The sequence below is a fragment of the Falco cherrug genome, chromosome 3 (genome assembly GCF_023634085.1).
Source record: "Falco cherrug isolate bFalChe1 chromosome 3, bFalChe1.pri, whole genome shotgun sequence".
Lineage (NCBI taxonomy): Eukaryota > Metazoa > Chordata > Aves > Falconiformes > Falconidae > Falco > Falco cherrug.
In genome coordinates, this window is record NC_073699.1 from 81956610 (window position 1) to 81983408 (window position 26799).

A 26799-nucleotide genomic window follows, 5' to 3' on the forward strand; every position below is an offset into this window, starting at 1 on the left:
TTCTCCTTCCTCCGCCCTAGCACACAATGTCTTAATTAGAAATGAAATGTGTATACTATCACTGTACTCATATCTGCTTCCAGTCATTAATTTGTAGTAGCTAAATGAGTACTTAGTAACAATTTGATGGATTTTTTTTGTTTGTTTGTTTAGAGCATATTAGTAGTGAGACGACAGGTCTCTTCTGTTTAGGTGATGTTTGACAACTAAGGGTTCTTATCTGGACTGAAAAGTCAAAGCACACAGTTTACCAAAAATCAGTCAATTCACAATGCATAACTTGCATTCCCTAAATGAGTGAGCTGGTAAGCACTTGGGGGTCAAATACAGATATGTAATTTTCAAGATTCAGCTTTCATAAACAGAATACTAGAAACTTTTGAGAGCATTTTTCCATCAATAATTGAGCACATGTACAGAGACAACAAATACATTTTGAGAACCTCTGAAAAAATTTAGCAATATCTAGAAGAGACTGAGGGAAGTTTTGCTGGGTTCTTTTAGTGATTCATCTATGCTTCAAGTCTCATTTGGTCAAAATATTACATTGCTGTTTTGATTGATGAGTTCTGTCCTCTCTGGGCATCATTTAAAGCCATTTTATGTATAATTATATATACTGTACTATATTCCTTAAGGGAAACTTTTTATTCATTCCATTTTACTGTAGATTTTACAAAACAGTATCTTTTCTCCATTAAACTGATACACCAATGACCATATCAGAGAATTGACAAGATAACTAATGTGGATAGACTCTTCTAAGAGGACAAGAGTCACTCTACCATTTCCAGTAGTGCATACAGAGAATACCTGAGGTATCTGTCTTTAGGATGCCATGGCATACTCTTTTCATACACAGATGCAAAACAGAATCCTTAACAAAATTAGAAGAGGGCTTTTCACTCTCACCTCCATTTTTAAGGATTTGTAAAGCGAACAGCGACAAAAGAATAAGCTGGTGTTCCAAGCAAGAAGAGACACTGAAACATTGATTATAAAGAGCATAGAAAAGGAAAAATTCATTGCATCATTTCTTCTGTGACTGCAGCCTCCTTGAGCCACATTCTAATCCTTAAAAACTGAATATAAAAATTATTTAGAATTTACACAGGTTCAAGTTTCATGAGCAGGAAGGAACTGCATAAAATACCAAGACATATTTCACATATGATACCACGGTGAGCATGCCTTCAGAATATGCTCTTCTGCTCTCAGTTGACAGCAGGTGAGAAGAAAGAACAGGAATATTCTGGTTGCTTAGATAAAGGTCTTACCTGTGGGATGTCAGTACAGCTGCACAGCCATCCTGAACTTCCTTCAGGATGGTTTTCCAAAGGTAGCGTTTAGAGCAGGGATCCATCCCAGAGCTGGGCTCATCCTATAAGAAAAATGAAAATGATGATAGAGCAGCATGGGAATAGCAGCTCCAGCCCAGCATGAAGAATTAACAAAATGCACAATAAAGTAATATATTTTTCTCAAAAAAGTTACATTTTCAGGAGGCCACTTTAAAGACACCATGATCACTTTTTTGCTTTAACACTATAGTTTAATTTCTAAATTTATAGAAGGCACTTTTAATTAATTTTGCATAGAAATAATATTTATATATATTATATAATTCTATATTAAACTATGTTATTCATAAATATACATATATGTGCTTAATAATAACATATATACACATATACCTTTTTGAATAGGAGAGAATTGCGGGTGTTTTTCCTTACTTTCTGGGAGGGTTTGGTGCCTGTTTTTCCCCTGCATGCACATCTGCCATGAGCACAAACAAATGGAGAAGTTGTGTAACTCCTGGCTGCCTGCGCTGCCCATCCCATAACAAGATGTGGACAGGCAGATCATATGTTTGGAGTCAACATCCTCCAGCAGTTACTCCCAGAGTCCCTTTGAGGAAAACTCCAACCCACAGTGGGGAGAATCCACAGGATTAGATAATAACCCAATCAGTGCTGCTCAATGCAAACTGTCTGGCAAACCCATTTCCCACTTGGATGGCTTTCATGGAGAAAGAAGTGCAGCTACAAAAACTTATTTTCCCCTTCCTACCTAATCCTGCTGTCCTCACTAAATCAAATTTTGACTTCACCTACTCATGGAAGCAGAAGGAAGGATATCTGATTGCCAAAAGTAAATCTCTGTCACTACATTACTAGGGAGGAAAAAACTCTTCCAGTTGCTTTTTATATAATGGAATTTCATGAGAGTTATCAGCATCTGTTAGTGTTGTATTGCCTTAGCCAATGTATGGGCAGCAAGGAATCCCAGCTGAAACTTGGAAGCAAAATTGTCAAGAAACAAAGCAAACAAAACATCCAGTTTGATGGCAGTTTTGGTGTTTAGCTACCAATGGAAGATGTGAAAGAGAAATCATTTCAATAGCCTTTATTTGTGCACAGCTAACAAAGAAAACATAAAAAGCAATAAAAATAAAGCAGCTCATGCTATTACTTAAATTTATATTTATGATCTTGGATGTAATCTAGTAGCAGATTCAGTGATTTACATTGGTGTGTTTGCTTGCAGACAAAAAAAGAGTGCCTTTTAAAATACTGAATAACTCTTTAAAATCTGCTAGCTTTCTAAAGCCAGCCAAATGTTTTAAAGCATTTAACATGTTTAGATATTTTTCTTTCATCTTGTCACTATATACACAATAGTCTGTGCCCTGTAGCAAGAAGTAGGCTGAAATGGATACTTGCAGTAGCATGCTGTCATAAAGGCATTAAAAACAGTTGGAGCATTTTCTAAGATTGGGAAAGCACTGATTTAAGATTATCTCCTCCTTTTACTAACTGAACCAGGGTCAGTTTAAGCATAAAATGTAAATAAAATAACTCAACTCAGAAATGAAGCAATGATAGGAAGTTAGAAGAAACAAAATGTGTCTGATCTTCTGAAACATGAACCATGTGAGAACACCAGTTTAATTTGGTTCTACTTAGTCCATCTCTTCTCGGAAGCACTAGCTTCCACCCCAGCTCTGGGAAGCTGATTCCCTCCCTCTGACAGTTTTGAAAGGTTTATTCCACTATTGAACTGGTTTAGCTCTTCCCGGACAAGTCTTAAGAAAGGGATGTCCAATCTTCTCTGGTAAAACAATAGGTAATGATAAGAAAGAGAATGCAGTGTCATAATGATGCAGTTCCCAAAGCTTTGTAATACCCTGATCTTCAATACAAGAGGCATTGTTTAAACTGGAAAGGCCAGTTTCAGGCTTAAATGAACAGTAGGATGCAAGCACCAAAACAACTTGTGATAAATAATTTAAATTAATATCATCCAGGAGTATTAGTTTGGTTGTGTGGTTTGTGAATCCAACAAAAATATAAGAACTAGCCAGATTTATGAAACATGACATGGCAAGGAATATGAATATCCTTCCTGAAAAAGACTGGTCAATAATTAATAACACCAGCTCCAAATTACTAATTAAAATTAGAATTTTCCTTCTTAAGGAAGCCAGTAGAACGTTCATATATATTTTTTCATCTTATATACAAAGTATAAAATATATAAAGCATTAATATATTTTGGATTAATTTTTTTTCTTCTTCTGAGTAAGGAAATCTTTAAAAAAATTGCGTATACATTTGGGCTATGTCAGGGGTCCTCAAACTACGGCCCGTGGGCTGGATACGGCCCCCCAGGGTCCTCAATCTGGCCCCCGGTATTTACAGACACCCCCCTGCCCCCTCCCCTCCCCCCCCCCCCCCCCCCCGCTGGGGGTTGGGGGGAAACCAAGCAGCCGCAGATGGCTGCCTGCCACTTCATCTGCGCGCCGCCCCCCTGGTTAAACAGTTTGAGGACCCCTGGGCTATGGGATGCTACAAATGTGGGTTTGTGTGTTTAGGACCAAAAAATAAAGAAAAAAAAAAAGGAAAGGAAAAACAACTTACAACTTCACTTTCTATCTTTGTGAGCACTGGAGAATGAAATAAGGAGTGTTGATACAGCAGAAGAGGACAGTTGTACATCCATGTATCAATTACTCCCTGACTGATCAGAAAATTACCTGATTTTCTTTAGAGCAACATACAAGACAGCAAAATTCAAAATAACCTATTTATCATAGGCACAGTATTACCTCTACTCACCAGTAAAAGTATTTGAGGTTTACCAACTAAAGCCACAGCAGTAGAGAGCTTCCTCTTTGTGCCAGCACTGTATGTTCTCACCAGTTGGTCAGCATGGGTGTTGAAGTGTAACTGGTTAACAAGGTCCTCTGCAACCTGTGGTTCAAAAATATGAAGGCCAGCAAAGATGAGCCAAATCAGGTAATGCTTGCGCTTAGGTTGAAAGAATACTCTGTTCATGCATATTAAGCAAATGTACATATTGTTTCCTTATTTACCCCTATTTGTTGCATACTATTACTTTTGAATCCTAGACACATACAAAAATCTGCTCTGGGACTCCTTAGTTCTCCACAAAGGATAAGTATTTTCTTATATATGTAATTTGGCTTTGTCATTGCTTGTAACAGTCATTTGCATTCATTTTGCATCGATGGGTCAGTGATCTACAATGTTCCTCATTTCTAATTCTCCAGTATTTATTTGATCGAACATCTTAGTAACTGAAAATTCAGGAGACAAAATTCTGTATCAGCCACAAAAAAGATGGAAATGACAGAAAAGCAAGTCACAGGTCAAGGATTTAGAGCTTCTTAAACACACAAGGTAATTTAGATTTAAATTCATGTACTTTTCTAACAACTGAGAGGAGAAAGTTGACCCTAGCTGATTTGGTTGTAATTGCTTAAATAAGTATGTGTGATCTGAGTAAGCAGGGCAGGGACATGAGCATACCTGAGACAATGTTCACGCTGTCCTCTATGGCCTTTCTTTACCTGTCAGAGACAGTCCTAATATACAAGGCTCCCTCAAATACTGCTACTAGAGAATTTTTAATGTAGCAAGAGCCTTGCTCGACCTCCATCAGTTATCACTGCTGGACCACCCAGGGAGTCCTCATGCAAAAACATGATGGACACAATCATGGTTTTTTGCATCATGCACAAACATGATGGGAGCAAATTTTCTAATCACCACCGCCAGGTGCACCCTGCAAAGCAGCAGGTGTTTAGTGGCATGCTGCTGGGTGGCTGTATCATCAAAGGGTGATTTAATTTGTAATAGAGTCAGTATGTCTTCAACCTGGATGTACTACAGCCAGGAGATTCTTGTAAAACAAGTAGTTGTGTGGTGCTCTATAGTCTGAGATCAACAGCCAGAATATCCCCAGCAGTATAGTGCTTTCCTTTTGCTGCCTCTGCACTACCTTCGGCAAAAAGAAAGGTTGACTGGAAGGGTAAGTCAATCAGGGACAGCCTACAATTAATTCAGAAAATCTAATAGAAAAAATATATCATAAACTATATTGTGAATTAATATTCACCATCCATTTCAAATAAACTGCCATAAGCATAGTAATATTTTTATAAGACAGTTTTATCAAGATATTCATGACCCTTTTAGCAAGATTTTTCAGTGCTATGTACAAAAACAGGAGACAACTCTGAGAGAGCAAGTTGTCTGTAAGCAGGAATAATGCTGCACTGGTGAAAATCTGCAGTATTCTAGTGTGGATCCTGGCACTGGTAGTAATAGTCGCTTGCATTCAGTATATGTTAATGTATAGCCTGACAGCAATGCATGTTCTTAGATAAAAGCTACAATTTATAAATATTGCTCTGACTACAGTAGATGCAGATAGTTAAAAAAAAAAAAAAAAAAGTAAACCACCCACAAGTAATTTTATACTGAAAAGCTAAAATCTGCTATTTTAGAGTTAATTCACAGTGGTTTACTTTTGTTTGAACGAAATAAACTATTGCTATATATCTGTAGAAATGCTGCAGATTCAAACATTCTGTGGCTTTAGAAATGGTCAAGCATCTAAGCTATATTCTGAGATATAATAGCCAAGCTTCTTGGGGTTTGGGGGTTTTATTGTTTGTTTGTTTTGGGGGGGGGGGGTGTGTGTTTGTTTGTTTGGTTTCTTATTTTTCTAACTAGCAAACATAGGTCTCATTATACACTGAAATAGCCTGTAAAACGAACACCTCTAAAGCATATAGTAGACAGCTTATCCACTATACTAAACTGACTTGACTTTACTACCACTGGGAAGGCATGCATATTAGTGACAATATTATCCTCCTACAAATCCATCAACAATATACAGAGAATTGCACAGAAAAGCTCATAAAAAAATAAAACCAGAAAGTGAAAGATCACCATTGTGATCTCTGTTTACACCAAAATTAACACATATTGCAAAACTACAACAGGCTTCAAGGGTTACTAAACAACAAGAAAAAAGAGGACTACATATCACAGCTGAAATATAATAATCACCATCCTTTAGCTATGGCCAGAACCACTATTTCTATCACTGCTTTGAAATGTTATCAAAACTTTAAATCAGAAAAATGCCTTTCTTTGAAAGGGGCAATGAATGCCTCACAGGGAAGAATTTAGAAAGCCAAGGAACAGTCCCAGAGAGAAAAGAAAAAACATTCAAGCTAAGTCCCCAAGGAGACTCAATGAAGTATCAGGTATGAACACAATGTTCTTTGTAGGGAGCAACATTAAAAAGAATCGACTTTGCCAGATTTGCAATTCAAACATAGAATCCTCGCAACTATCTGGTATGTATTCAAGCATTCAGTGCATACATACTCATGACCACGCCATCTCCTGTTTTGTACTAGTAGAGAAAGCCTGGCAAGTCCTCTGCTATGGGAATTTTGCAAGACAAGGTTTACTTAAGGTAGAAAGAGAGGGTTAAGAATCATTTCATAGTACCCACTTTGCTGCTGCTCGGACTGTATAGAGCTTCCAAGATAAACCTTGCAGATCATTGCAGTACACACTGCAGTCTGGCTTGATATCTAGATATGCTTCTTCGGAGCAAAACGTATCAAATTAGACCAGATTTGGAGTTGAATCACATCGGCAACATAAAGGCAGAAGGATTAGCCAGCTTTCTTACTCCTAATGGTTTCCCCGCTGCAACTAGAAGATCTATTCCTGCTATCCTCCTCAATCCTTTCATTTCAAAGGAGCTCTGCAGAGCATGCTTCAGCAAATATAAGATAGAGTTCATTCTTCTTTCAAGAGATGACCCCAAAACTTTCTCTCTTTTCTTTAATGTATATAATAAGACTTCCAGTAATAAGTCTTAATTTCATCAGTATGCCCTAAACAACAACACAGTCATTTGAATGAAATTATAAATATTACGTATGAGGTATATTGTGGAGGAGCCTGCACATCTCCATTATAACTTCATTTATCTGTATAACCAGTGGTACCTTGTGGCTTGTATCATAGTATGCTATAAAGTAAAAATGAAAAACCCTCTTAAACTGCTTTAAATTAAATTCAGAATTGAACATGTGACAAATCTTCAAACAGATACATGCAATTATGCAAGAGATTTACAATTCTAATGGTTCTATTCCTTTAGTGCATATGAGATATATACACAAGCACCTTCTCTCCCTTCTTGTCAAATTCATCATGATGTTCTATTTCTGGTTTCAATTGCTTTCAGCAGTGAAGAGTGAGAAGATACATCAATTTATTTAGCAAGCTGGTAACATTGAGGCCAAGTTAAAAGACTCCATTATACACAAAAATATATATTTTGAATGCACTTGAACCATAAATATGTTTTACCTATAGTCATGGCTGTAGTTATGTATTTAAACTCTTTCCTCCTCTCCCCTACCCCCATCCAGATTATAACAGATTTACATCTATCAACTAACGATTTCCCTATTTTCCAGTATTCCTTAAATATGTTTACTTTTCCTTCATCAAATCTAACATCTTTAGCAAAAGTTCTTTTTCGCAGATTAACTGGGACTAGTTCCTCTAGGTTTGGAACAGTCATTGGAATAAACCCTTCAATCTGTAAAGTCTACACCAAATCTTTCAATACTTTGTGGATTTCCTAAAGACTATATTCATTGCAGAAGAGGCAGTAAGGTAACTTGAATTTTTGCAAACATTTTTATTTGTGCTAAATATTGCATTAATAAAGTAGTCATGGTGTCCTCTATCCATCAGGGAACTGAAAAGCGCATCCACCCCACTGAAAAGCAGTAAGTGATGCTAATCATGTAGCCACTAATGATTTTTCACTCTCTCTGAAATTTACCATTAATATGCCAGTAAAAAATTAAGTAGTACTGAGAGTCATCAGTTAGTATGTGATCCACAAAAACCTGGAGTTAGTGAAGACTTAATCTAATAGAAGACTAGAAATGTGGTAGCATGTCCATCCTGACTTGACAGGTTGTATGCATCAGTGTACTGATCTGTGCATCATTTCTGACCAAATAAATACAATTTATATCTTCTTGGTATTTTTTTTTTACATATCCTTATAAAGCAAACCAAACCAAATACTGAAAATTAGTATCATACCTAGTACAAATGAAAAACACGGGATGAATTCTAGAGTCATCTGAAAAATAATTATACACTTCCAAAATAGTCATTCGTAGTGTCGGGTTCTGAGTGAGTAACTGCAGTGTAGATTGAACATCCTAGAGTAACAATAATTCATCAATTCCACACCAAACAGTATTCATTCTGCATCAGAGTAAACTCGAAATTATTAGATTTCTTACACTAGGAAAGCATATACTCATGGTCAAACTTCCAGGGGAAAATAGTCCTTTATCCCAGAATCTTATAAAACTGTACACACTAATTCTGCTCGAAGTCCAAAAAAAGCAAACACACAAAGAATAAATGAATTTAAAAATTCCTTTTCCAGCAGCTACAGAATATAACATGTAAGGAAGTCAATGAGATTCCAGAGTAAGTGCAAAAATGTTCCTAGAGTTAACGTAAAGAGAAATCATGCTGACATTCTTACAGAAGTTGCCTCTGAAGGCCTGATGAAGCTTGTTTTGAGGTTTGCAACACAAGTTTTAATGCAAATAAGAGATGTCATTTAATGTTGTGTTAATATCCTACATTTTTTAACAAAGTGTATCCTGTCTTCTGGAACAAATTTAGATATTAAAACTCAATATATTAAATAAATAAAAATAAGAATTAAAAATACTAAGTTAAATTAGTACCTGTCTAAATAGTCCAAAAGCTCTACTCTAACTTTTCCAGTTTTGCAGTAAAAAGAAACTTTCAGAGCTAATTTGGGAAGTAAAGCAAAACTTCATGTTACATGAAGCTTAACATTGATAGCAAATGACCCATTTTTCTCCTCCTTTCCCATTCAGTTAATTACTGTTTTGGAACATTAAGTGCACTCAGCTTTATGTCAGGCACTTAACTCCTGCTGCTGATATATCTGTCTAGCAAAGGATTTGATCCTTGAAGTTAGTGCTTCAATACATAACTTTAGCAGCAACACATCCTGTAAGTCGCCTGCCTGTTTACTAATTTATTAAAAAACAAATTGAATGTATGTTTCTTTCCACATCAAAACCATGTACTCTAGAATATATATGTGTGCATGCACATTAGCAGAAACACTGACTGGTAAACATTCAGAGGCAGGCTTGGAGCACCATATCATATGCAGGAGGGAATGAGAAAATAACAGCTTACATTTTCATACAGCTGGCTATTCCAAAGCATTCCCAGGCCTTATTTTCTTTATAGGCAACTAAAATGCACACTTTCTCCAGGCACCAGCCATTTCTGAGTTGAAACACAGCAGCTGTTCAACACTTCACAGCAGTGGCACACAGTCAGAAGGGCCTGCTAACAAAAATATTTGTTTTCCTCTGAGATAGCTGCATTTCAGTTTTTGATGAAGGTAAACCAGAGTAGTTAAATATTATTTGCAGGAGCCCTTTGATGCCTTGATCACAAACATATGGCAACAAAGTCTGCGTTGCAATCTTTGCAGACAAAAAATTAAGACAATGGAAGGAAGAACGGTCTCTATATCACTTGTGAAACTGAGGCACAGAAGGCTGCCTGTAAAGAATAGTCTAGAGCCTACACCTAGATCATCTAAGGTTCAGGATAACCAGAAGACTAACATCTATCTTCTCCTAGTGCACCGTAGTAATGTAAGTCACTTCTAAATAGCGCATAATTGATTTTGATCCACTTGAAGCAGGGCCCGTACGTGAATTACCACACTGTGTGAAGAACTGCTCCCCAAATGGGTTTGAAAACTGCCATTCCAGTAGCTGTGTGCTAATTTCCCACAGAATAGCTGGATCTGAACATAAAGTGAAAGCTTTTAGGTACACCAATTATTCCTAAAGACTGCTGCATCTGAAATGGGGTTTATGAATGCCAGATACTTCACAGAGAGCACTATTCTCACATTACCTACTGAGAAGGTATATGAAGCCAGGTTACCCTTGTTGCTTCTCACCAAATACAGGCATGAGGCTGCATTTGCAGTAGTATTCATTTACATATGCACATGCAGAGAGACACCCTGCAGGCACAGCATAGAAATCTGCTGGTATCGTCCTGATCATCGCAATCTGGAAAAGTTCCCAGGCACCTGAGAAAAGCTCAGTGCTGCATGGGGCAATTTACTTATGAAATCCAGGTCCATAAGCACACCACAGATCTCTCTCCATTCTCAAGGTTCCACACAGCTCCTGATCCAGCTCCTTACCCTGCCAAGCAGTTGCTTCTGGGAGGCTAAATGACCTGAAGGAGTCACAAATCAAGCAGTGACAGCGGGATTCACAGGCACATGCACACACACACACACAGTCTCCTCTACTACTGGTGTTGACAGGGTTTGCGCAGAGTGTAAGATTAAAGCATTAATAGCCTGTTGTAACGCACAGATCAGTTCGCACTGCTTAAAGCTATCATCTCCAGTTGTCTGCAGATGAGGTATTATCAGAAAGAAGGTGTCTGCCAGTGCCACCTGAACAGCTTTTCCTCACACCTGTGAGTATTAAAATAAAATAGCTAAGAGTCTGCTGATCAGTCAGAAAGGTGGCACAGGACTAAAAGCCCTACTCAGCTCTCACTCAAAGACACCGCTCTTGGCAATTTCAAGTCAGTTATAAAAGTAACTCTTTCAATAAGGCTGATGCAATTATTTTAATTGTAGAGAAGCCCTTCTTAGGCTCATTCCTACTCAGTTTCTTTCTCAGAGGACCACCATTCACCAGGGTTTATGTGCTTTAGCTTATTCACAAATGGGCAGTATGCTTAGTCTATGCTCTGGAGAGGGCTTGGTGAGAGTAACACTGTATGTATATGACCCAATGTTATATAAGCGAGTCCCTTGAAATTTAATTAAAACTATGTACTTCTACCATTCAGATTCTTCTGAAATCTCCACTCTTCTTAGGGTGTCTTAAAAACTGTTTCATTTATAGTACACGGTGTACCATTTGGGCATATGCATTTTCTTACGAAAATAAGAAGACAGAAAAGTTTAAAAACCACGTTTAGAGCATTTTAAGGGCACTCCTGCATAATTAAACAATCAAACTTTGATTCCTCTATTAAATTACACTTAGAACCAAAAGCATTAAATAACACGCAAGATGTATGGATATTTAACAGCACTCTTTCGAATGACTACAAAGCTCTGGAGGAGATGTTGCCACCTTTGTGTCCATTAAAGTGCCACGATAATAGATGCTAGTTATGATAGGCTTTTAGCCCAACTGTTAGCGAGGAACTGTGAGTTCATGGAGAAAACAGGTAATTATAGTTGAGGGGTTTAGTGCAATAACAATTATCCCTTATATAGTTCATTTAGATCAAGGGAAACATAGTCAAGTCTTCAGCACTCTGCCAGTACTCAGAAACAAAAAAATACCACCAATGAGTTATGAAAAGCAAACAACTAAATAAAAGACCATATGATGATTTCTTGCAGGTAGCAAGAACTGTACGGTTAAAACAGTCAGTTAAAAGTCCAGCCAGGTGGGACTCGTCCACAAACACTCAAATGATCAGTTTAAGACATTGCCTGTCCTGATGCATTATTGAGGTATAATGGCAGTTACTTCTGAATACTCAATGTCCCATTGCAGCAATCATACCTTTTTCTGGAAGAGTACCTAGCTGCTGGGGAAAAAAAAGACTGCAAAGAACCAGAAGTTGGCCCTCTCACATACAGACAAGGAAATGAATGTAAACAACTTAGTGGATCCTGAGGCAATAGCCAGGAAAATGCTGAGTAGGTAGGGGAAAAAAAAAAAAAAAAAAAAAAAAAAAAGTCATTTCAGTTACTTGCAGTTTTGCTTCTGGAAAAAAGGAAAAGGAAGACAACAGGTGGTTAGGAGGACAATCAAGAGCCATAGCAACTACATGGAACCAATCTATACAGCAGGAATGACAGACACAGATTTCGTATCACGCTCCAGTTTTCTCATGTGAATAAAGATGCAATTAAGCACCAGAGACTGAGCTGCTCAAGTCCAGGTCAGATCAGAAACTTCCATCTGCAGAGACAGGAAAACCCCCCACATTTTACACGATGCCCATTTGGTACTTAATTTCTGGAATTGGCTGGCTGATTGCCTCATTACAGAAAAAGAGCAGTGTTTGCTGGTCAGCAAAGCTACATCTGTATCTGTAAATTTAAAACTTCTCAGTGATGTTCCCAGATATTTTCATCATCTCTGCTATTCAGTTCTTAAAACATTTTATGACATGAATTTGGCCTCTTCTCCTTGGACAGCCCTGGGCCTGGTATGGCAGCTGGAATATTTTAGGGAGTGCTCCAGGCAGGTGGTTTGAATGCAGCCACCATCTTGTGAAATATAAAATGTTTACTTAGCAAAGTGCTGACAGCTGCCATCTTAGCATCCAGATGTCTGGTTTATTTATATAATCATTCAACAATTTTTAATTCCTTCAGAGTTTTATGTCCCCTCTGAAGAAGAGTTTTTCAGAGATGCATGGCTCAGAACATGTGATACTCCCTCCCAGTTCTCTAAGTGTGATAATGAAGGTGTTGAATCATTCATAAATTTCATTTTCTTTAGAGTTTTTGTGCCTGAAATTTCATTTACATTACTGTTATTTTACTATCCTCAGTGACATTATTGTGTTTTGAACTGACATAACAGAAAAAAATCCATATTGTTTAAATAAATTAATAGTTATGAAAACGGTTACTACTAAAGTTGTTAAGATGAAATATTAGCTATTCTCTCATGTAAAAAAAGTATAATTGTTTTATAAACTCTGCAGACCAACCTGGGTTCAGGTCCCCCTGCAAATTTGTTCTGGATAGTTACCTTATGAATATCCTGTTTTGGAACTCCACGCAGTGTGCAGTAATAATATAGATGCTCCCAACCTGTTAAAAGTTCATCCAGGGCATCTTGCTGTGGACAGTAGCCAATGAGAATGCCTTCAGAGCTAGCAGACAGTATATCCATTTCAGATCTGTTTAAAGAAAAAATAAAACCTTGAACGTTAAGAAAAACACAGCCCTGAGCTTCACCCTTGGCATACAGGGTCTTCAAGACAAACACATACCCCCTCAACTTCGTAAGTAAATAAGTTTGAACTTCTTTGGTATGATTACTTGCCATAGTGCCACCCACACGCCATGCATGCTTTTTGTCCCTTTCAGGTTAGCACTGCCACCCACACATCACTATTCTAACAGCTTGTGTGTCAAGGTGAACAGATCAACACAGAAGGACAGATCCATGAGAATGAATTCCTACCAGGTTTACCTCCCTTATCTCTTTGGTAGACCCTGCTCTAAGGAGTCAGAATTCAAAACCATTCTGCATGCATTACATTCAATATTAAAAGGGCAGTAGGGTGGTGGAGGGAATGTTGCTGTGTGTTCTTTGCGTGCCTGTGCACACACATATGTGTGCATTCATTCTCTAAAGAGCAAGAATAAAACAAAACACAGAATATTAAAACCTAGCAGGTGAAAAGACAATAAAGGAAAAAAATATAAAATTACCCTGATTTAAGAGACTTTGGCCATCACTGTAGCTGTACAGCATTACTTGAAATTGCATTCATTGCTAAGAAGCAAGCTTGATTGCAAGGGTGTCTCATTACCCATAATGACACTAAACCTATCCTATTTATTCCAACATCTAATTCAACATTCAGTGATGCTGATTTACATGTACAGAAAAGACCTGTCATAATTAAGTTACCTAATAATAAAAAAAAAATGATCTTTGAAAGAAAAAAACTTTTTAAAAGGTTCTAAGTAAAAGAACAGTTTTCCCTTTAGTGGTTTTCTACGTTTCTAGTTAAGAGAACTAAATATATGGTTAATCATTTAGACACAAAATAAATGTATTAAATGCAGGATCTACAAATACCATCACTAGCGAAAATATAAATATGTATCTTCTGTTAACAAGTTTCAAGAGTCTGGGGAGGAAAAGAAAACACAAATTCTGCATTTTACATAATGAACCACAGCATCAAAATATATTTTAATGTTATGAAAAGATAAATTATGATTATGAAAAACATTGCTGGGGGCTAATTAGAATGGTCTTTTGCTCTTAATGGCAAAGATATAAAAATTTCCTGTCTTTGTAGCTTTGGATGGTGCCAAGGAAGTTAACTGTCCTTAGACATGTCTCTAGACAAAGTCTTCACAAATAGGGGAAAAAGGATACAAGAAATGTACTTCTTCATTAATTTATATCCACTTATAGGTTATTTTAAATGAGGTATGTAAAGAGTTTTACCAGCTCATTTTCCAGCCACGCCTAAATCAAATTAAATTATTCTTTTAAGGTGATCTATACTTTAAAGTATGGATTGATTAATGTTGATCTTTTTGCATAACCTGTCAGAAGCAGCGGATTCCTTATTCAATGAACTCTAACATAGTGAAACACTCTCCACAGTGAAATGCAATCTAGATCTGAAAGAGATCTAGAGATGACACAGAGAGATGTGTCTGAGGTTTGTTTTACTAGGAAGTTTCAGGCACACTAACAAGGTTTCCTTTTGGTGCAGCTGCTGTCTTTGGAGAAACAAGACTGAGGTTTTGGTAATATGCCAAGTTCAGGCATAAGAGAACAAATCGCACTCAGGGGTAATTTCAGGGACATTTACTCAGCATGAATCCTGTAGCTGGATAGAAACTGCTAGTCTGGAATGGGTCCAATACAATGAAAAACAAAAATTAAGTTTCAGGGCTGCAAAAAATAACAGATATCTAATGTCCTTCAGATAGAACTATATCAGATAATAGTTACTCAGGTTTGCACCAGGAACTAAAAACATTATCAGTGTCTCCAGTGCTAATTGTATAGATATGATCTTAGTGTTATGCCTCCCATAAAGCACCCGGCCTTAGATGAACAATAGCCCACCTGTTGACCTTTAGCTTTCATAAAGGAAGAGTACAGTGAGAATACATCATTTAATATTCTTACTCAGTTTGGTCTTTATCTTGCCACTTTATTCATTAATGCTGACCTTGAACACTTAAAGAGTTCCTATTAATAATGAGCTTCTAATGTATTCACTAAAGAACTCATGGATCTATTTTTTTTTTTCCATCTCTGTATCTGTCAAAGCAGAAAACAATCTGACCAGACTGGGGGGTTGGGGTGGGGGAAGTTGAGGGCATTATATGATGATTATGGTCTTTTATTGAGACTTTTTTTGGTACATATAGTACTATTCCTTCCTTAGCAATATCCTGAGTAGATTTCCAAATCAAAAAGCTGGAGCTCATCCTTCAGTTTTGTTTAGCCAGGTCCTAAGCTTTTTTCTGAATACTGAAAGAATAGATGAAAGAAAAACACAGCATAATTTTTAATTATAGTACCTATCATATAACAGAAAACTGCCCTCATCTCTGCAAAATTATTTTCCTTGAAATTCATTTAATCTCTCAGTTTTAATTTTCATGGGTCTAAATGAAATGAACAATTCAAGTGGTAATGACATGATACCAGAAAACCTTTTCACTAAACGATATACTGTAAAAGCTTTTCCCTTTTCATTTCTTTAATTCTGCTGTTATTCATTGAACTAATGATAACCTTCTTCTTCCTTAACAAACATCTTCATGTATGATGTCACCAGAATAAAATTGGAAATGTAGATTTAAAATATTTTCTGACATATGGATTAGCATGTAGCAAAATGTTGTTTGTTTTGTGGGTTTTTTTGTCAACCTGAAGAAAAACAGACATTTCTTTTCTGCCCTTTTAATATCAGCATACTAACATTTCTCATTAGGTTATTCATATAAACAACAGGGCACAGAAGATGAAAAATCAGCTTGTTTTATAAATAAAGAACATATAAGTAGAGCTTTGAACCCCTCTCAGCTCTTTTGTCCATAGTACAGTAGACACAATGAATTCCAGTATAATATCTAAAAACTATAGGCAGGAAACCAGAATTTTACACAACTAGAAGACTTCCTGTATCGTTATAAAAACTGAGTGATTTTTATCTTTAAATTCTGTTAGTAACTTTCGTTACATATCATGAAAGGTAAGACATATAACTAACATGGAACATGAGTTATCTCCTTCCTAGTGAAGACTTTCTTTTTAGACAATATTGTTATAAGCAGTCAATGCTTCCACTTATTATTTAATTTTTCCCTAAAAGTAGAAGAGCTGCAACAGACAAAACCAACAGAATGTGTCCAAAAATTACATTTCTAGTACATTTTTGGTAAGAGTCAACAGAATGTACAGCATCCTCAAGAAAATATCACAGTCCAGCCTTTGAAGCATGGAAGGTATTGTATTGCATCTCATTCTAAGTGCTTTGGTCTCCATTTATACAGTGAGAATCATGATACTTTGGTGCAAATCATCCTGAACAAATCCAGGACTCAAGGAGGCTTCCATAAGTTTGGAGGGCTCATCTTACAGAGTTTTGTATTATTAATGAAAGAAACTTGCCAGACTTCAAAGATACTGGGGATAATGACCTAAACTCTGAGTGAGTAAAATTTTTGAATCAAAATTGTTCCTCCATTGAGCATTTTAAGGCCTTTTACATCAGTCAATTTCTTTTATGTGTTGAAAGAAACCCTCGAAACCTGATTCCAGCCCTGAAGGCTACCATTGGGTGGCATGTGGCGCTCAGGAAGCCTTTGCTGACACTGAAAAGAAACTAAGACACTGGAATGAATGAGAATAAGCTTGGACACAACCTGTTGCCTTCTCTTGTCTGAACTGGACCTGTACTTTCCAGGAGGTTTATTGCAGGTTATTGCAGAGACTAGATTTGGTTCTTATTTGTTACAGTGGTTACCAGCAACGTAGTCTGCGGTTAGCTATGGGCTGACATCCACGGGTACACCTCAGTTTCAAGTTTCCAGAGACAACTTAGTACCCTCAATATCAGCTTTATGGCTGTTTTTGGAAAAATTTTTTCACTATTGACTCTGCTATGCACTTTGCTTCATTTTTTTATGCTTTTTCTGCAGTTTCTGAATGCAGTTAAAATAAAGGCAGTGATATATATGGTACTTACAATGGCTTCTGTAGAGAGATAAATTCCACTAATTAGTCAAAATGAAATATAAATTTACAAATTGATAAAGTAGTTGGACATTCCATTGTACTCTTAACTGCACACTCAACTCAGTGCATGCTAATGCTCAATTAACATTATAAAAAAATCAAGGTTAAAATATAATTAATGTAGCTATAGCTTAGATATAATTAAACTAATTATACTGATATACAGTGTAACAACAGCTATCTCAGCCATTATATTGATGTAAATTTATTCTGCCTTTCAAGTAAAATCTATTTGAATTACATTTTTAATTATTTATCAAGCTGAATATCATAACTATCAAAAGAGTCCAAGTCCTAGCTATAAAGCTATAAAGCTATTTTATTTTCCCCTCTTTGGAAAGCAGTTCTTTGGTCCTGTGACTTTGTAATTCAACGACTGAGATGACTGACACATAATTTAAATAGGATGGGGAGCTGCTGTCATTGAGGATCTCCCTGCAGAAGGAAGATGGAAATTCATGGGAGATAAACTAATTACATGAGGAAGACTGTCAAATGCTTCAGGCCTCCCTCAGTGGGGCACCTTATGAACAAGATGACACCCAGCTTGTCTATTTCTTCCTCTGTGCACCCCACTACAAGTGAGACTTTGCTTTATGAACTTAAAGTCAACTCTATTCAGCAAGCTACAATGGCAAAAAATGCAAAATAAAGCCTGTGGAAAAAGCAAACAAACCACTAGTCATACTATTCATTATTTTACATTGATCTTGACATGACACTTAAAAGGATTTTGATACTCTCTCTTCCAAGCTGTGTTTAGCCCTCCTTGGCTAAGGGAAGCTTTATGACATTGAGTAACTGAAGAAGGTTTAGACACAAATATGGAAAGGGGAAAAAAACAAAGAATGGCCAATGTACACTCAAAAAAACCCCAAAAAACAAAAACAAAACAAGGGGAACAGACATACAGTATTTGCTGACAAATCAGCCCAGCAGATATTCAAAGACTAGGAGGACTCACTTTGTTCTCCTTTGTTTTACCACTTTGTTAAGTGTCTGCTTTTCTTAGTACATATTTAATAAACACCTTACTTCTTCAAGCTATTTGACAGGAAAAGTAACTACAAAAATATTTACAGCTTTATGCACTAGCTTTCATTTGGCCAGCTCACACACTGGTGGCAATCTAGTTATGGCAGCAGAGCTAAGGATAAGCTAATTTGAGTCCATTCGTACTCTTAAAGAGGAACAGCTGTGCTATGGAGAACACAATAAAACCTAAATGTCAAGCGGACCATGCAGTTAACTATTATACATACTTAAGCCTGACAACTTGTTCGTATATATGTTGTTCAAATGCCAGAGCCTCCTAATGTTCTGTGGCACCATATTTTATAAATAGAGGTAAGCAAATTTTATTAAAATATTCGCTAGTCATTTTCCTTTTTGCTTTTAGTATTTCTGCCCTTTATGAGAGGGACTGCTGGTACTTCAGTATCAGTATTTTATTTCCACATCTTCCAAAGTAACTGTTGCAATGCTGCTTCTTCCTTTGGCACTCTTTAATATTGGGGTTGCAAGTATCCCTAATATGGAGATGCATTCACTATATGATAAATATTTTTGTGTTTCATTTGCACAGATATCTCACTGACAATGGCAATGTTAATGAGGTACACAAAATAATGAAAAAAGCAAAATTGTCTGTGAATGGCATTTTACTATTATCTTCGCAATGTTGGCTGTGGTTGTGATAAATTCCTGTTATTTCTCTTTCTGGACTATACCACATCACAGTTACAACCAGAATGGTTTACAAAGATTAGAAGTTTCCTAAAAACATTTTCTGCAGAAGGATATGAAAATAAAAAAAAAAGTACATCAGGTTTTTGGTAGACTGCCCTGCTTGTATACCTTAAACATGTTATTTGCCACGTAAATGGTAAGGTACAAAGTTTAAGCACACAGTGGATTTCAAATATCTATTTAATTTGTAGTGTACAAAAAAAAGAAAAGCTTAATAAAAACAGATTAGGCTTCCCTTCCCAAAAGAATGCCCCTACCAACAAGAATGCTAGGAAGCCCTGATTTGCAGAAGAGATGAAGTTGGCTCTAGTATTTAATAAACATCCCTGCTTAAAAACACCCCATCTTATGAATCTCAGTGATACTGAAAACTGTCACATAACATCTAGCTTTTATGTATTTTTCTAAGTTTTTGTTATGAAAACATAGGCAGTTTTCTCTCAGATTCTTAGGCATAAGCTTCTGTTTTGCAGTATCAAACATTCAACAAACAAACCTAGAGGCCAACAAATCTTTTAGAAGTACTTGAAGATGATGTGAATCTGCTCCTCTGCCCTGTTAAAAAGGCAGCTGCTGCTCAGTACATTTTTCTTACTTTCTTTGGGAATCTAGCAGGAGTTCCCTGAATACAATTTGATTATCAATGTGTGAGGTTCTTACTATAAGGCTTATATGCACCTCCAAGATGTTTTAGGTTGAACTTCCCAAAAATCTACTTTGCAATTCAACATGCACTTTTCAAAAAGCCCACTGCCCATTTCTGGTCCCTTGTACTGTGCAAAGGTGCAAGACCTGTCCTGGAAAATAATTCAAGGCTGTTTGCAGTGCACCTGCCTCAAAGAGACACTGCTGACTTCATTTTAAATTTGGTGAAATGATTACAATAGCAATCAGGAAAATGTACATATAGTTTTGTTTGAGTTTCTGGGTTTGGGGTTTTGTTTGTTTGTTTTGTCTTTTTTGTTGGTTTGGTGGTTTTTTTTTCAAACCAGGAACTTTAAAACATAGTTATTAAAGGAAACGGGAACTGTAATGAATTAAGGATTTTCTGCATAGGGTTACATTAGTTAGGTTCTCCAACATTTATAATAATAATTTTGCATACTCATTTCATTATTTGATCATGAAAAATAAATCACGAAGGATCCATCAGGTTGTAATATCCTGTCCTTTCAGGGTCACAGAGGACAAAATTTGTGTTCTTCCCAGTCAAACACAATGGAGTTGGTATCTACATCTAAGCTGATGGCCAAACTATTCATCAGGGATCGCTATCAAAGGTAATGTTTCTATGGAAGCCGCTTCATGACACAGATTTTAAACAAAGAAGTCTAGATCTGCTGAGCAGCAAATGGTCTGCAGCTGTGACCAGCAACTGCTTTCTTCAGCTAATTCTCCTCTTCCTCTGTGCCAGGAATACCAGCCTTTTGAGCACACTAGTGGAGTAAGAAAAGAAGACTTCTTACCATGATATCCCCCTTCCTCGGGTTTAAATAGAAACCAATTAACCTAAAAGTCCCTGGGATGAGTAACTTTAGTAATTTTTCTACTGTTGAGGAAGGGTTCTCCCGACCTGTTGTGTCTTACTTATGGAATAGTCAACTTAATTAACCATCTTACTTACGGAAGAGTCAATGAATTTGCCCGCTAGTGATTTTCAGTAGTACAGCAACACAGTGCACAATGATCTGCTTAACAGCAGTTGCCAAAATAAGAAGCTAGGAACAAAGTCAGGATTAACATGAATCTCTTCTCCCAGCCTCAAATCTGTTTGTTTCCCCAAGTTTAGTCGCTGTGTAGCTGCACCTCTGGCTTGAGGCTGCTTTCTCAAGCTAGTGGTAAGTTCTGAAAACGGGAATATGAGTTTTACCCTCACTTCAGCCACTTCAAACACATAAAAATCCATAACCTGGATTGACACCACCATAATACAGGGTGATAATTAATGTTGTCAAGAGTATTTTGGACATTTACATGTAAATGTCTGCGGCTTCCTCTCGAGCCTCCTAAGTGTGTCAAATTTCATTACCTATATTTTAGTATCTGGAAAATAACATTGCATCTTAAAGTTTGCTTTCATGTTGGATTTATAAAACACAGTGGAGGCAATGGAAGTAGTACACATCATGTGCAGGGAGAGCATTTAATCTGTTGTTATTTTTTTTTAATTTAGTTTAATTTTGTTAATGTTGTTTAACCAGTAGCATACTAATGTTGACTTCAGAAGAATTTTTATCTGTTTAGCCACAGGTATATAACACGTCTAGTAAAAGGAATACAGGCATTGTTAAACTGTTTTGTGATTTTTTTTAGAAGTTATCTTTAAGGATTCTGGTAAAATAAGTTATGTAGCCAATAAAAATAGTATAAATGTCAATAAATGTGATGATGAAATATATTTTTATAACTTTATATTTGCTTTCAAGTGGATATTAGAATTTTGGAATTGTCACACCAGATCAAATCATTTGCCCCAATACAGATCTGGTACTGCATTGTACAGGGAAAGCCACATACAATCCACAAATGCATAGGTGGGACCAAAGGCAAATCACATTAAAATCTATAGAAAAATACCCCTCAAAATCCAAACAAAACCTGGGAGCATAAATACTGCCCTAAAGGCAATATCTTATAAAAAATTATTACAGATTATTTTATTTCTGTAAATCTCAAATCCTCTTCAGACTCAAGCTAATCTGACCTCCATGATATCCTGGTGCGAAGCATTCCATCAGCTCCAAAGAACACCAAATGTCAATTTTTATCTAATTTTAAATCATTAAAAAAAAAAAACCAAACAACTTTTGTTATTGTTTTTGTTGTTGCTTAATGTCTGAAAAGTTTAGTTTTCTGTTCTGGGAAGTTATAAATGAAAACAAGTGTCTAGCAGTGTCTATAACCATTGCAAACCCTTACCCATGTAAGTTCCTCTTATTTTAAGAATAATTTCTCCAAAATCTTTCTAGTAATTCCTTCTTCATGATTTGTTGGTCATTTTAGGAGTACTTTGTTATCAAATTATTTTTACACTGTATCGCTTGGAAAAAAACTGTTATGAAAGATAATGAAGAAATCAAACAAAATACACTTACGTAAAATCATGTTTGGTAGTGGTGATGGTGTCCATTTCAAAAGAGGTGTAAACTTTTCAGAAAACTGAATTTTGAAACTACTCACATTTTGAAGTTAAATCTGCTGTTCATTATCTTTGTAAAGGAGTAAGCAAACAGTGACCTATGAAAGTATTTAATTTCTAAAACGAAGAAATGTAATCTGTCATTTTGGAAAATCCATTATTCTTACTTTAAAAACTTTCTGAATTAAACCTTTCCCCTGTCCGTCTCCAAAATGCATGTTTTGAAGTTTCAAAATTGTTAGCTAGTCCAGAATACATTTATATATACACATATACATTTTACTTTGGCCTGACTAAAAAATAACTTTACTTCCAATTTTTGTGGGAAAAATGCTAAATGTTGGTTACATTAAACCCCAAAAGTCCATTATTCATATATCACTCCATCAACATTAACTTTAATATCACCAACGCTACCTCCTATCCTAACTACATAGCATATTGACCAATTAATGACTCTGAAGGACACAAGTTTCAGAAAACATTTTGAAATTATCTACTTGAAACACTGCTCATCAGCCTAAGCCTGAAAACTTTTCAGTTCACCAGCAGTATGGGGGATAAATATCCATGCATCTGGACATACTGTATGTTAAGATTCTTGTTACAATTTCAAACAGACTGTATGCTAAGGCTTCCTAGAGCCTACTATTTTTTCTACCAGACAAGTTTATTCTCAATTAACAGAGCTGTCAGAACTAAATAATGCTAAAATGCTTTCCTGCAGAGACATAACAGCAATAAAGCAATATACATTTAAAAGGGAACAAAACAGGTCCTTAGAGTACAGTATAAAGGACTGAAGACATGCTGTGTCTTTGATCATTGGCATTATCAATTAGTACTATTCTGATCAAACCCTGTGTTATTTACCCTGTAGGAGTCCTGATAACAGCACGTCCTGCCGATGGGATGATATCACCAGTCAGCATCTTAAATGTTGTGCTTTTCCCAGCTCCATTTGTTCCCAGGAGTCCAAAGCACTAACAGAGATCAAAAACAAAGGAGCAAAAGTGATCTATCTGCTATGCTGAAAGAAGTAAGTAATATTAGTTCTTCAATAGTTTCTCACCTTTTTGTATTTTCTATCATATGTCTGTAAGATACTGCATATGAATATATTGTATGTGCAAATTCCCTTTCCAGTTGAAAATCAGTTTTCAAAAAACCCATGATTTTAATATTTTTATTACCCCATAATTCCTAAAAGTGACTTATTTAGGATTCTAGCTCTTCACTTAAAACCCTGCCCAGTAACTAAATGCATTGTCTTTCCACATTATTAGTAAATACTAGATTTGAACCTGAGGATCTCAAGTTCTACTTTAGAGCCCTGTACCAGTCCATAGAGTAAATATTTCTCGGTTTCTCCTGAGCTGCTTTACTCTGTACAAGCAGAGTAACACCAAAGAGCCAAGACACATGCTGACTCTGAATGGTTATTTCAGGCCCCAAGCTGCGATGAATATGTGTTTAAGTTAGGACAAGATTCATAGTAAGTCTATGTATAGCACTTCAAAACTTTCAAAATACTTGTTTCATGATCTTTCTTATTGATAAATAGCTTTTAATCAGCAATAACATCCTCCTGGTTATCCCAGTTACCCAACAACTGATCTATAACTGGCAGGATGTCACTGAACCTGCGCTGTCATTCACCAGTTTCTTACATCTTCCAGTCTGCTATTATGAACGAAGAAAAGTCTTTTCCTTATGAGTATTTTTGAAACGTGTATCTGCAATTCGCAAAAACATCAAAATAATTTTTAAAAAGCCAAAACAAAACCAAATAAATGCTGTTCTGAAATCTTTAGAAGTACCACATTCAGTGCTAAATTTCACTTTATTAAAATAGTGAATATTAATATATTTTATATTAATATATATATATAAAAAATTAAAATATTAAAATATATATACTGTGATGATTTCAGCATGGGAACTACAAGTTTGCCTTCATGATAATTTTAGGATTCAGTCCACAGTTTACAACTGAGCTAGATATTCCCTGCTTTCTCTTTGAACATTGAACTACTATGCTACCTACTTGCTTTTTATGTTAGCCTGTAAAGCAGTAACTTGGTAAGGATAAGCAAGAAAAAAAAGTTAGACTGATGAATTTGTAACCCAAAAAATAAGTGAACACTTGCTTCTTAAACACCATCAGACTTTCTGCTTTTACCCAGTTATTGATTTTTGGAAATTACTGCAATTGAAATTGTTATGCTGCTATCTACAGATCTTTGATTGTAGACATCTTGAGTATGTCTGAACAATTGTTCAGAAAGAAGTGTTATTTTCTGAACGGAAAAAAAGACCTCTTTACCTCTCCCCTCCGTATTCCCAAGCTTATGCTTTCCACAGCCATGTTCTTCTTACTGAAGCCTCCATAACTCTTCCTGAGGTTGTACAGAAGAAGAACATCATTACCAGTTCTTCCACCAAAGAGACGCTGCCGCTCCATTTCTACATCAACATCTTCTGAAGGGCTGACTATGCTGTTAATTGAGCACTGGCCCCTAAAACAGAAGATCATAACAAATGACATATGGCAAATTGGACATTGCCGAACTCTGGATAACTGTTTTATTTCCCTGATTGCAATCCCTTAAATCCTGGTGATCAGGTCTCACATAATCCAAGGAAAACAGCCACTACTTGGGTTTTTTTTCTGCAGTTTCCACTAATTCAGGTACATCATGTTACCAGAAGCATTTATCTTCAGGTTTTCAAAGGTGTTCACCATTCTTTTCCTTTAAAAATTAGTTCAGTGTCCACTATGGCAGAATACAAATGGTAACACACCTTGATTTCTGGAGGAGGTCCCACTGAAGAAAAAGCCGTAAAAGTAGAAGTAGTGTTCCCTGCAGGGCCATTTCCACAAAAATCCAGCCCAGGAAATTCATCTCAAAGGGGCTCACATATGAATCTATTCCAAAGTTGCTGGTCAGGTCAAACTTGATTTGGTTGTATGAAAGTTCTATTAAACCCTGGCCTAAGCAGAATTGTGGGAATATGATGAATGCCCATTTGAGGATATTGTAGATGCTCTGAAAACTCTGTATTAAGATTCACCAAGGGGGGGAAGGGGGGGGGGGGGGGGAACAGGAAAAATAAATTAAATTATTTTTCTCCAACAGCATAATAAGCACACTTACAAAGCTGGATACAGCATTTAAATCTTACTCCAGGTGAACTGATTTCAGAAGAGTGTATTGTGCACTATTTTGGGGCAGAGTTCATCTCTTACTGGATTTTAGATGGCCTAATGGCCATGGGATTCTAATTTTAGTTGAGGTTCACAGAGAGTAACGAAATATATGTGTCCATAATCATTCTGTTTTCTTAAAATTATTAAAATTTGAATGCTATAAATTCTGAATCACCAACTTAAATACAAGTCAATAACAAATCTGCCTCCAGACTTGAGTGACATGTGATCCAGATTTGACTTCAAACATCAGGTTTTTGACCTGGTACAAACATAGATATTCATACACATTCTGGATCTCCTCTCCATTAAGTTGGTTAATTATCATTATGACTAACGAAAATTACATACATAGAATGAGTACGCATATTACTATTCATACAGTGCATTACAAATCCTAGGAATATGAAGTTTATCCCTTATGTCAATATTATTCAAACACATTTTACAATGCATATAATCTATTCAATGGACCAGAACAGCTCCCATTATGTGCCAATTACAACTTAATGGTCTGGAAAATGTCAAGGTTTCAATTAACGCTGTTTTTCTATTATTACAGCACATTTTTTTAATTTTTTTTTTTTAATAAACAGGTTAAAATTCAAGATGGTAACAAGCATTATAGTATACACTAAAACAGAAAAATAATGGATATTTTAAACCAATTTTTTTCTGCTGGAAAAAATCTTGTCTGTGCATATGTATAAACATACAATATATATACACAAACATATACACGTATGTACATCTGTGCATATATCTTACAAGTAATGTAAAGCAAAGGTTTTACACTGACCTGCACCTTGGAAATTATAGCTAACAAACGAGGTAACAGAGTCACCAGCATAGTACACAGGCCAAACACAAAATTTAAGGAGATGTAAGAAATGAAAGCTACATCTGAACTTGAGAAGAATCTGGATACAAGATACATCCATGGTAAAGTTGCATATCTGAAATTTCAAAGAAACAAAATTATCACAAATAAGTTATGTTTTCACCTCACAAAAAAAAAAAAATAGTTATCATGCTAGCAAAAAACCAACAGCATTTAATCCTTGTTTTTAAGACATGTAAACAACTCCTTTGACCCACTGAGAAAAGAGGACAAATATGGGGTATGTTTTCTTTATCAAATTACCTTATAATTCTGTAGGCGTACACATAGGTACTGGCATGTGATGCGAAGAT

At 36.2% G+C, this 26799-nt stretch overlaps 1 protein-coding gene across 1 annotated transcript in view; it reads right to left on the minus strand.

The window, feature by feature from the left end:
- Positions 1–26799, minus strand: part of ABCA13 (ATP binding cassette subfamily A member 13) — a 211677-nt gene that overhangs the window by 31561 nt on the left and 153317 nt on the right. Inside the window, 7 exon segments of the mRNA XM_055705974.1 lie at positions 1278–1381; positions 4119–4253; positions 13250–13400; positions 23268–23377; positions 24721–24913; positions 25200–25453; positions 26405–26561. Coding sequence (XP_055561949.1) covers positions 1278–1381; positions 4119–4253; positions 13250–13400; positions 23268–23377; positions 24721–24913; positions 25200–25453; positions 26405–26561 — 1104 coding nt within the window.